General features: G+C 39.2%; 1 protein-coding gene across 14 annotated transcripts in view; it reads left to right on the top strand.

Annotated features, from left to right (window-relative positions):
- The first annotated feature begins 10 nt into the window (after positions 1–10).
- CPNE3 (copine 3) overlaps positions 11–12579 on the top strand; it is a 43046-nt gene continuing 30477 nt past the window's right edge. For 12 of the 14 annotated variants that reach the window (XR_015703099.1, XR_015703097.1, XR_015703096.1 and 9 more), the window contains exons 1-6: positions 11–133; positions 573–680; positions 9680–9819; positions 10411–10590; positions 11360–11434; positions 11892–11963. Coding sequence is in view for 4 of the 14 variants with exons in the window: in XM_087750359.1 (XP_087606485.1) it covers positions 9688–9819; positions 10411–10590; positions 11360–11434; positions 11892–11963 (459 nt within the window). In the remaining 10 variants the exon portion in view is untranslated. Of the gene's footprint in view, positions 134–572; positions 681–2270; positions 2435–3209; positions 3251–9679; positions 9820–10410; positions 10591–11359; positions 11435–11891; positions 11964–12579 lie in introns of all 14 variants that reach the window. The other 2 variants (XM_087750340.1, XM_087750350.1) reach the window with 2 other exon arrangements.

Here is a 12579-nt window from a genome sequence, read left to right as displayed (position 1 = left end):
GGAGGGGGGCGGCCTGCGCATGCGCCCCTCGCCCGCGGAGGCCCCGGGGCGGGGCGCGCCGCTTGGCGTGGGCGTGGCCGCCGCGGGCGCCAGGGGTCCGCAGCCTTGGCGCTGCCGTCGCCGGCCCCGGCAGGTGAGGGCGCCGCCCGCGGGGGCCAGGGGCCGCGGCCGCTCCGCGGGGCAGCGGCGTTCCGCGCCGTGCCGCCGTTCGGGGCGCGACGGGGCGTTGTCCGCGGGCGAGGCAGAGCGCTTGGGGGGGGCTCCGCCGCCTGGCGGGGCCCCCTTGCCTTCCCGTGCCTCAGAAGCGAGTCTTCCGTCCGGCCGCGTTGTTTGCTTCCTTCTCTGGGCCGGGGAGAGGAAGCGGATGCCTTCCGCGCGTCGTGCCTTCGAGCTGCCGCCCGCCTGAGCCGCTTCGCCCCCCCGGCAGGCGGGGGCTGCCGCCTCGTACAGCGGAGGGACGTGCGGGCCCGGGGCTGGGAGGCTGGGCCGGGCCGGGGCGGCCGCCGCTCCCCGGCTGCAGGCGGCGGTTCGCCGCAGTCCTAACCGTCTCCTCTTGTGCAACATCCCCTCAGGTGGCTGGCGCGCTTCCTGCTGCCGGAGACGGGCAGCTCTCTGCGGGGGACCGGACACAAACTTCTGCGGAGCTCGAGGGATCGGTCGCCGGATTCGCCGTCCCTCAGGTAGCCAAACTCGGTGAAGTTAAAGCTGTACGCCAAAACTTTTAAGTCCTGGGTGCCGGTCTCTGTGGCGGTGTGTAACGGCTCTGAAAAGCGCCCTCACCCTTCAGAAAGGAGACTGTCAGAAGTCATCATCGTTCCTAAAAAAACCATACGCTGTTCTTCCTGAGCTGCTGTTAGAGCGGGTTGTTGTTTTTTCATTTTTTCATTGCAGTTGCATCATATGTGTAAGACAAACCTTAGCTGCCGTGCATGTTGTCGTAATTCACTCTTCCGCTAGGGAAAAGTTAAAATATGAAAGCTCTTCACTTTTGCTTCCATCCTCGTATCTTCAAAGTGCGTTAAGTATCCTCAAGGTAATATGCATCACCCTGCCTCTGGAGCTTATATTTCTTTTCTTGGGAGTTCTATGTCCCCAAACGTTCAAGTTGAAGATAGTTCTGTGGTGGTACAAAAAAGTTTATTTAGTAAAAGTAATTAGAGTTACACTTAATCCCAGATTTTTTTTTTTTTTCAGTTGAAGTTTTAAATTTGAACTTTATATATGTGTAATCACAGAGGTGAGATTTTTTCAAGGGGTATGCAGAACACCAATAAGCATTAGAAGAAAAAAAAGTAAGCACGGAAGATGTGTAGAGGAGCAAGGAGAACCAGAGGTCTTTTTGTTTTTCTGTTACAGTGTTAGGGAGAATGCAGTGTTTTTCAAACAGGTATGTTTCTGTTAAATACCTTGGAATTAATCTATATAAATACATTATATGTGATGTTTAGACTAATTTTAGTTCAGTTGCTGGAAGCAAAAGTCCATCTCTTGTAGGTTGAAGAAGTCATTATTAAATGTTATCTGCCAGAATTCCAAGGTAGCAGTGCTGTACCACAGTGTTTTTACAGCCTTGTGTTATGCCCAAGGCATTAATGTTTCTCCAGAGCTTAAGGCTCGAGGGAAGCCATAGTAGCAGCTTTATACAAGCAACACCAAAGATCCTTCCTCTAGGGGTAATAAAACTCCACGGATAGGTTAATGTTATTGCTTGGGGTGGAGTTTAGGTTTTCTTTCCTCTTATTCTGATTTAGAATCAGATGCTGTCATTATCATGGTTTCCTTTAGGAAATACCTTTAGGGACAAAGTTAAGCAGTAAGATAAGTTTTTTCCTTCCTTATTATTTCTGTTTATTTTTCAGTGAAAGGTGCTTTTCCAATATAAGTAATACATGAGTTGGTATTTGTAGGTATTAGTTCTTGTTAAACCCAACAAAGTTACTTCTATTCTTGGATCACTTAGGCTAAGATTAATAACGACCCCTTCTAGCATCACATTTGAAGTTGTGGTGTGGCTTGTGGAAACAAGTAGGCAGGAAGTAGAATTATGGTGCTCTTTACTGTTTTATGTTTAATTTATTTGGTTTGTCTTTAATATTGCTTTAGATGAGATGCTGTTGCTGAGGGATTTAGAAATGGCATTATTAAATGTTTGAAGGATTTCTGAATGTAGGAGTTTTGGGGCTGGGTTGCTGGGTCTGAGCTTCTGTTTAAGAAATAGTCTTAATGATTTGGGTCACTTGCTTCATACTTTCTTCTGTGGTTGAAAGAAGACTGTATCCTGTAGATCCTTCCCATCCTGTAGATGAATTGAGAGCGCATGTTCACTCAGTGCTTTATCCAAGGCACAGCTAGGAGCCAGCTGAATTAGTTCCAGTGGTGCCAACCCGCTTCTGGTGCTTTTCATACCCGGAAGGGTTATTATGAAGTCTTCACGGTAGGTGATTAGCACACGTGCAATAATTTGATTGTTCCAAGAAGTAGCATGATTGCTGTGTGCCTGTGTTCAGAGCCACTGCCTGTGTATATGCAGAGCATGTGTGATGCCTCCCAGGCGCAGTGAATGCAGAGTGCAAGTAGCTGCTGTGGTCCAGAATTGAAGGACAGCTGACTGGAGAGCGCTTGGTTTGCCTATAGGAAGGTTTGAAATATATCCGGGTTATAGTAAAATGTAATTTTGTGATTGTTAGTTTGAAGTTAGTGTTATTGTTTACACTGAGATAAAAAATGATATGTCAGACCATTGTGGGATAGTGTTTTTATAAATTTTTCTTAGGCAACCTTTAGCAGCATAGGAAAGCATAGGTTTCTTAGAGCATAAGCCACATTGGGAGCTTGCAAGCCAGTGGTTTTGGTCTACGTACTTTAAAGCATTATCACCTTATTGGAAAAAAAGCATTAAATGAATAGGACAAAAAAGGTAATCTGATCTTTGTTCTTAAAATCTTAAAGAGCTTTTCTTGCTGGACTTTTTAAATATCTAATTTATATTGTACTTTGTTCTCTAACAAAAGCTCTGAGTTTTCCATAAATAATCTTTACAGTGCTGCTATCATGGACACATAAAACCATCGGACAGGTTATTTACTTTAAGAGGAGCTGTAGTTCCTCAAAGGATATGCATTTGAACCTGTTACTTTGATTGATATATGGGAATAGCAAGTCTTTGTTTTAATTTCCTTTCACTTCACATTTTAATGCTGTTATTCAAGCTTTAGCCTTCTGCCGAGAAGCCCAGAGGCAGACCTCTGAGGTAAGTTACCATAAACTCATTTTTAAGAACTGGTATTTCTAACAGTGAAGTGTTAGAACATGCCAGACTTGAAATGGACTGTAAGAAGGATTAGTCTAAAACATGTGATCACTTGCATCTTGTTTCTGCAATAAAACGCAGCAAGTTTTAGTGAGATACAAGTTTTTCTTTCTTCTGGATAATGGTAATTATGTGAAATCAGTCAGTGGCTCTACAGAGAGAAATTGCAACGAAGAATGCACCATTTAAGATACTATTCAAATTGCATAGTTGATAGCTAGTTTTCCAAAAAGTAATTGACATAAAAATATTCTGATAAAACATATATGCAGGAAGCACGTGTTCCCCTGGTTGAATGCTCTCTGCTTAAAACAACTAAATTTTCAAGTCAGGAGATCTGTGTTTCTTAATTTTCTTGTTCAGGGCACAATATTACCTTTTATAGTTCAGCTCACTTGGATCAAAACATCACCCAAAATTCTTAAAATACTTTTCTGTGAGGAGAATGCTGGGAATAACCCTCAGCATTAAAGATGTGCCTAAAGGGTGAACGTACATATTCAGGAATAAAAAGGTCAACAGAAGGATATTTAGAAATGGCTGTTTCTAAGTCATCTTGTGAACAGGGGTCCTAGAAGTCAAATTCATAGGTTCTGGTCTGTGCAGTGGGATTTTTTTAAAATAGAATTCTAAATATGTTCTTTGGCAATGCAACTTAATGGTAGATTTTTATAAGTAGGAACTATCTACAAATAGTTGCCTGACTTGTTGCACCAGTGCGCTACCAAACCAGTAGATAAATATTTGAACTGCCTGAGTATGATGAAGCTTGTATAAATAGATGATTCATTTCTCATAGAGGAAACAATGTCTCCCTTCTCACACACTCATATGCCTCAGATTTCTGAAATACTAAGTCTTATTTTTGTTTGGCATAATTGCTAGTAAAATGAGTTCTGTGGTCATTAGGGTTTTATCAGTGTAATCTCACTTGTTCAATTAGGAATGATAGAATTCCTTCATGCATACTAAATAGTGAATACAGCTTACACTCAGGGTTTTGTGTGATTCTTCAAATACTTATAGAACGATTCAAGTTGAGATGTATTACTTTGAGCTGCTTCTGTTACTCAACTTGTGAGCGCATCAGCTAGTGTCACATGAGAATTTTTTCAGCCCTGTTGCCTGTAAAGAGAGAGAGAGGAGCCAGAATTCAGATTTGTAGGGATGATTTTTAGAGAAGCCTCTAATTTTCAAATGCAGTGATGAAATTAGGTTATGAAACAGTCTTAGCCTTTGTAACTTTGAATGGAATGTCAGCTCCTGTGAGGTGGTCTGCTTCCTTAAGAACTGAAGCGTTACCTTGAGATTTTTTTAAATATGCATGTATATACATGTAGTCCAAGATAACTAGAAATTGTGTCGCTACAAGCCCCATCAGTGGAAATAAGGATCTGTTTGTCATAATTTCATTGTCAACTTCTTGCAGCAGATGTGGCATTTTCTGGGACTATGTTGTCATTCTCTGCTCTTTGCATATGCAACTGTTATAAAGACATGCTAGAGGACTATGTTGAGATTATGGATTGAGCAGGTTATATTGTCAGATGCATGTTATCTTCCAGGTTATTTTCATTTAAATATTGTTTTGTCCATCTTTGTGCCAGCTCTTCACTGGAACCCTTTTTGTGAAAGGCTGTTGCAAGAAGTGCTGTTACTGCTTGATCTGAGGTGCAATAAAATAGGTTCTAAGGAATACAGGCCTAGAGGTTTTTACCACAAAAATTTCTGTTTGCAAGAAATGGTATCTTAGTTCTGTCTGAAAGAGCAGAGACTGAACAACTGCATATGCTGAATGTTCAGGACAGTAAAGCTTCATGTGCATTATTTCAGGTTTAGGCTTGGTTCAAGACTTTCATTTTTGTAGTCTGTCTGAACAATTAATTTATTTCCATGTTGTAATCTTCCCAGGTTCATGGGAGATACTTAATAATCCAAGAAGGATCGGAGTCCTGCTTGTATATGGCACTGAGTTTTTCAGTCTGGCACACAGTTTACATAAAAGACTTAAGTGTAGCATTACAGCTAGAAGATCAGCTGATCAGCAATAGACTTTATTAGCAAGTTCTGAAATGTTTCCCCTGCTTTTTCTGTGTCCGTCTGGGCCCGGAGGTAACTACAAAATATGGATTTTTGGTCTATTGTCATTAGTAGTTCACAGGAACTAGGAAACGTTCTATGACAGCAATAGCTTACATCAGAACAGGTTTGAGACTTGTGACTAAAAGCAGTGATACCAAACCCAGCTAGAGCAGTGCTCACTTCATTAATCTTTTTGTCTTCTTGTACTTAGGTATTTCTGCTTGCCAGATTGGGAAGCACCTGTAGTTATGAACATATCATTGTACTACTCTGGAAGGTTACCTGGGCAAGCCCGTACTCTCCTCTGGTATTGCAGCACTGACAGGGTTGCTGCAGTCTGACAGTTCCCAAGTGCTCTGTTAGAAGATTATTCTGATAATAGGTCTGTTCCTTTCCAAGTAGAATGCCATGTTTACAGTTTCTGTTGAAAAGCAGACATTGGCTGGGTTATTTGGTGGACACCACTTACCTTCAATAGAATCATTAGTGGAATTCAGAGAACATTATGATCAGTGGAACTGCAAGACAAGACTAGTCCTTGGCTTAGAGTTTTGCTCTAATGACACCTCAAGCAGAAGCACTTTTAATATACTTAGTTGACCTAATTATGCTCTTGAGCAGCCTAGATATGGCATAGGATGAGGAACAAGTATCTCCCTTGTGACCATACATTCCTGCAGTTCAGAGTCTAGATGTCGCAAGTTCTGCCATACATTTTATATAGTAATTTTCAGTCTTCTCCTGTCCAGAATGATCGGCGTTTTTTTAAGAGCCTGATATGCTCCTGCAGTCATAAAAGCTATTCCAATAAAAAGGACTACTGAGCTGTCATCTGTCCCCATTCTGGCGTGCTTTACCTCACTTTATGGTGTACCCTACGTGGAGGACAAACAGCTTGAGAAGAGCAGAGGTTTTAATTATATTTGGCCAATGGGGAGCATAGTTACTTCCATAACAATAACCAATTGAATAAATAAGTCTCTTCTTATGTGATGTAACTTATTGGCAGTCAAAGCTCATTGTACCGGAGCCCGAACAATATCACCTGTCCATGTAAAGTTATCCCAGTATCCCAAATGTGCAAGTCATCCAGTCATGTATCTAAAATACTTTGCATTTGATTTGCCTACTAGATCTGATAGTGTGTTGTAGAATGGTATTTTGAAAGGTAATGCCCTAGTGCAGCCATGATTTCTTACTTCCACCATCCTGAAGAGACTGCAGTTTGGCAGACTCTGTATTCCATCAAGTCTTCAAAAAGAGCATGCTTACTTACCTGACAGTGACTCTGATCCTTGAGGATGTTTATCATCTTTAGGAATCCTATCACCCACCTCCCAAACCTGTTTTGGAAGTTTTCAGCTAACACAGGCATTCGGATGTAAGGAGAATTGGGTGGGGCTGGAGTCATTCTTCCTTTTATGCAGTATGGGATTACGAGGATTCGTGCAGCATATGTAGAGCTCCAACAGCTATTGCCGTTTAAAAAACTTCTGAGTTCACACATGTGAAGCATCTGCGTGCCCTCTGCAAGTTCTGCAATGACTGTGATGTTATAAGAGAAGTATCTGTTGTTCATGTACTGAGTTTCACTACCGTAAATATTGTTTCGGGTTAATGAGATAGAACTTTTTCTCACTAGTAAGTATTTTACTAACTTTTAATGTTTATAATGTTATTGAAAATCAGGTTGTATACAACTATTTACTGTAAAGCATATTGGTATTATGGATGATCATGTTGTCTTTTGCTCAAGTAAAATAGCAAAATTATTTCTTGAAATGCATAACAAGTATTACAGACCTCTTCAACCCATTATACAAATACTGATTCCTAATATTCTCAAAACCTCTGAGGAAAATGCCTTGCATTATTTTTCATCTTGGATTTTGCAAAACTGGAAATGGAAGAGATTAAAGGGCTTTCTCAGGATTTGGAAAGTTTTGCTTTTGTATCTGGGTTTCAGGTTGAGTATCCTCCACTTGGATAAATGCATGTTCTTGTTATAAGTTGTCTTTATCTAATATGGACGTAATTATTAGGTCTCAAACAAGAGCATTTGCATTTCAGGGAAGGGAAGCAGCCTTTTTATTCTTCCTTTCTCTGCGTGTTAAAGGATGCTTTTTGCACAGCAACTCTTTTGCTAAATCTGCTCTTTTCCCACATTAGATTTCCCACATTAGATGCATGGTGGGAGAGTCAGTGATACGTGGAGGAGGAGAGGAAGTAACAGAATTGACATATTCATGTGAGAAAGTACTTGTGATGTAAGAGAAGTGGGACACACAGACACACGCACACAGACACACACAGACACACACACACACACACACACAAAAAGGCTCACCAGATTTTTAGGTTGACTGGATGCTATCCATTTACCAGTGATTTTGGAAATGTTACTTTCACAAAAGAAATGTGGCTACAAGTCCTTTTGGGGACTCGTAGTAATAAGGACTTTCAGGGAAGTTAGAGCAAGAAAATTTTCACTGTTTTGAGAAATATGTCTCAATTCAACTTTGAATTCTGTTGAATTTCATGAAAACCCTTTCTACTTGCTGTTGCAGCATCAGTGGGTATTAGAGCATCATTTTGTCAGCAGAAAGTTGTTTTTCTGGAAACAGCCATTAAGGAGTCATGCACTGGTCTGTACTGGATTCTATGGGCAAAGCCACTGACTGTTAATGAGCTCTGTCTGGCAGCCAGGAAAGCAATAGGGAATGGAAAATACCAGTATAAAAAGAGAACCAGGAAAAAGGGGGCAGACTGCTTTTTAAAGGTATGCTTTCTAAGCCTCAAAAACATTGGTTTAAAAACAATTTAAATGCTTAGAACTCAGAGCTTCACTTTTTTTCCCTCAAGGACAATGACTGAAACTTGGTCAAGTCATGGGAGCAAAAGATACTCAAAGATGGTGTTTGGGAGGTGCAGGGGGATTTCCGTGTATCTCACATGCTTCTTACCAGTAATGTATGTGCATGGATGTTTGAGTGGTTCCTTTACAGATCATTTATATTTACTTCAGTCTCCAAAAGGTCCATCTCTAAGATGGCAAAACAGAGATGGAGAGGCAACGTGTGAAGTGTGCCCTAGTGGAATACAGGAAGCCTCAGGAAAATTCCCTCAGACCACAGTGTTTGCTTTCTCTTGTTTGCAGTTCATCGTTCCTCTTTTCCATCTTCCTTTCCCTTTTTGCCTCTAAAAAAAGTTCCTTTTCACCAAAAGTCATGTGAGTGCAGTGAAAGGGAGAGAGATGTGTTTGGTTAAGTATAGTTTCATGTTCAGGTACACTATATGTGTATGATGCAAGTGAGCTAGCTAGATAGAAGCAGATGCTTTCCTTCCTTATTCTGTTTAGTGTCAAGGGCAATTGTACTGTAGAGGCTCACCGCCCAGAGAGGTGTTGGAAATGATCAACTGCATTCCTGAAGAGTATAATTATAGAGATTTTTTTTTTTTTAATATAGAAAATATCTGCTGCTCAGACCTAATTAGGCTTGCAAATGCCTATTATCCCAGAGTGGGATTCATAACTGATAATGAAGTTGTTTCTGTAGGTTTGTAATATCTGCTGGTCTTCTCAGTTCCAGTGGAGAATGATTAAGATGCTTAAGAGGAAGCTTTCAGTTGTTCTTTTTTTAAATGAACCTCCAGAAAGAATACTTTCTCCTAATTCTCAGTTGTTTCCTGACTTCAAAGTTGTTTATCCCTATTATTAAAAAGTGTAGTTGTTTTTGAAGATTTACTAAAGCAAGACCACCTATTCCTGTTACCCACTTAAACTCCTTTTCCAATTCTGCCATGCTCATGGCTTCAGCATTCTGTTACAAAGGTTTGGTGAGGGAGTATATCATAGGATTTTTTTCCTTATTCATCGAATTGTTATTAATATCTACATTATAAGATACTGGCATTCATGTGGGCTTTACAGTGTGTAATTTAAGGCATGTGAGGTTTTATTGTCAGCCGTTCAAACCACCGTGCTTTCTTTGTGGTGTATCCTGTTTTCCATTTGGTTCCTCAAGCATTCTAAGAAGCCTGATCTTGTTTCTTATGTGCAAATTTTGAAATGAAGTTTTGTACCTATGTGGCAAAGCCAAGAGTGTGACAGTAATACTGTAATGTTGGTACATCGTAAATCTTAAAATTTGCATTTGGAGCCTCAAATCTCTCTCCTCACAAGCTAATAATTCTAATGATTAGTCAGAGAACTAATACATTGTGATAGTCCCATTGTTTGCTTTTTAGTCCATTTTTAAAATAATGATTTCTGTTGCTGCTTTCTAGCTTAACAAATGGCGGCACAGTGTGTGACAAAGGTGGAGCTGACTATTGCCTGCACCAATCTCTTGGATAAAGATGTTGGTTCCAAGTCGGACCCGCTGTGTGTGCTTCTCCAGAACACGAGTGGTCAGCAGTGGTATGAGGTACAGTGTGATGCTTCTCGTGAACCTGCTAAAAGCACAGTCTCACTTGTTGGACCTTTTAAAACACTGGAGCGTATGATTTCATTAAAATATTTTAATTATGTACCAGCACCTCTGAATATGTTCCATTAGATTATGTCTATAATAGTTATACAGGTAGCACACTAATAATTGTTTTCTAATAAATGCTTACACCTGTCTGATTTTTAGCACTGTTCCCCCAGCTATGTGTGGACCAACAGCGGCAGCCTTCCAAGTGCTTAAATGTGCTTTTGTAACTACAGTACTCCAAAAGTAGGGTTTCAACCTGGATTTGACAATGTACCATTTTTATGTTGGTCTTCCCTATGCAGGAATAGATAATCCTTACAGCGAGCAAAAAAAACCCCAGGTCTTCAAATATCTCTGACTTACAGCGGTTAGTTTCGTAATATAATGTGGTTATTTATATTTGATGAAAGGTTTGTAGGAAGATAGGGCTTTATACTTTATACTAAGAAGAACTTTTGAAAGTCTTTTAATAATATGCTTGATTTGAGTGCTTGTTTGGTTGGTGAAATACTGGTTAAAGTGATATCTTTCTAACTGCAGGTTGATCGCACAGAAAGAGTTAAGAATTCCTTGAACCCAAAGTTTGCTAAGAAATTCCTAATTGATTACTATTTTGAGCTTGTTCAGAAACTTAAATTTGGAGTATATGACATCGATAACAAAACCTTTGATCTGAATGATGATGACTTCTTAGGAGAATTTGAATGTACACTGGGACAAGTAAGTACACAGATGATTTCCCTTAGAATTAAGAACATATAAGTTAATGCAAATCATAACCACTTTTATCTTAAATTTATCACTATGTTCTTGTGTAGTTGGGGTACTCTTAAGTTGAATAGTATTCCTTTCATTTGTGTTTTCAAGCCTCGGTTCAGTGTATATACATTTTATTTGCAAAAGGTCTTGAGATGATGCTCTGAAATGTACTCTAGAATGGTGACTGTCCAGATTGCTGTCTGAAAGTTAGTCGACTGTTGATGAGCACGAAGTAGTAATTGCTGTTTATTTACTCTAATACTCAAATCCTTGTTTTTATGCTCCATAAGAAGAGAATCAGTGTATAGCAACGTAAGAGTGTTCACAAGGGCCATGTTAATGTTGTAATTTGCTTTCCACTTAAGGCAAGCAGTGATTCCGGTTCTGCTTACTGTTGATTCACTTCCATTTCTCTGTCAAATTCTGCTGTTGGTGCTATCATAATGGGGCAGCTTCTTTTTAACTTGTTCTTTCTAATAGATCCTTCAAAGGCACTTCTCAGGAGAATCCTCTTGGGATTTTTTCCTCCCCTGTGTCTCAATTACTTTTATTTTAAGTGCATTATGAAAACGAAAGCGTTGTGAAATGAAATTCAGTAACCATTTAAAATGAATCCTTCATTCTTAAAGTAAAGAAGGACCTGTAGGATGAGTAGACACACTTCTGAGAAAACATTGAAAATCTGTTAAATTGTGCTAATAATGCTTGATACTCAATTTTGTCTTTGCAGATAGTTTCTAGCAGGACTCTAACAAAACCATTAGTACTTAAAAATGGCAGACCTGCTGGAACAGGAAGTATTACGGTAAGACAATTAAGACAATAAATCTCTTCAGCGTTTATCCTTAAATGTTTTTGTGTTTTTTTTTTTTAGTTAGTTAGTAGCTTGAACACGGTATGTCTAATCTATAATGCTGTAAAAAGCATCTTAAAATGTTTTTTTTTTCCTCCACTAGTATTTCTTTGACATCCAAAAAGAGAGCAGCCCACCTTATGAATCTACGTCTCATGCATCCATCAAAATAATTAGGCCATCTGATGTGCTACTGTTTGGGCAGTATCTTTAATTGTCAGTGTCATGATCTAGTGTATCCCAATGTCAAATCAAATTGTTCCTCCCTTCCCCCACCTAATTTTTTAATGCTTCATTTGTGAGCAAACATGATTTTTTTAATAGACCTGTCATAGGAGTGTTGTGAATATGTGAAAACTATGTAGTTCCTGAATACAATATAAGTGTTTTATTTTGTTTGCCTATCTAGATTACAGCAGAAGAAGTGAAGGATAACAGGGTGGTTGTATTGGAAGTAGAAGCAAGGAAACTGGACAATAAGGTATTTACGTGATTGCTGTTTCTTTGATAAAGTAGTAAAATCAAAATCTTGTCAGAACAGGAAACATTAAAATGTTTTTTTCTTATTTTTTTGCTGAAATAATTAAATCCATTAAGATTTTTCTTACACTAAAAAAGAAATTGAAGAAAGATGGCTTCAGAGTAACTTCACTGACTGTTTTGAAATGAATTATAAAATTTCTAAATAAGGCAAGTGCATTACAGGGATATTCTGTGAATAACACACTTCCATTTAAATGTAAAGATTTACATTTAATGATAAAGATAAAGGAGTGTTGGTATATCCATTGGTTTGAATAGATGTATAAATGATTACCTGTTAGCTCTCTCAAATAAATGGTAAGGAGTGTACTTGGAGTGTGTAAATCTGTTATGTTAAATATTTTGGTGCTGGCTAAAAATACTGTATTTAGAAAGACTTTTAGAAACAAAATTAAGAAAAAAATAATAATGGAAAAAGTTTTATTTTTTTTCCCAGTTGATTTAATGATACTTTTTTGAACTGGATGAAATCCTTAGTTTCCTAACTATGCATCATAGTAGTTATTAGTGTAAGTATTCTTTTGCCTGAACTGTCAGGTATTTTGTATGTGGAC

The sequence above is a fragment of the Nipponia nippon genome, unplaced genomic scaffold (genome assembly GCF_047370975.1).
Source record: "Nipponia nippon isolate SJK-2023a ecotype South Korea unplaced genomic scaffold, ASM4737097v1 scaffold_1, whole genome shotgun sequence".
Classification (NCBI taxonomy): Eukaryota; Metazoa; Chordata; class Aves; order Pelecaniformes; family Threskiornithidae; genus Nipponia; species Nipponia nippon.
The sequence above is the reverse complement of the archived record's forward strand: the minus strand, read 5'-3'. Positions and strand labels throughout refer to the sequence as shown.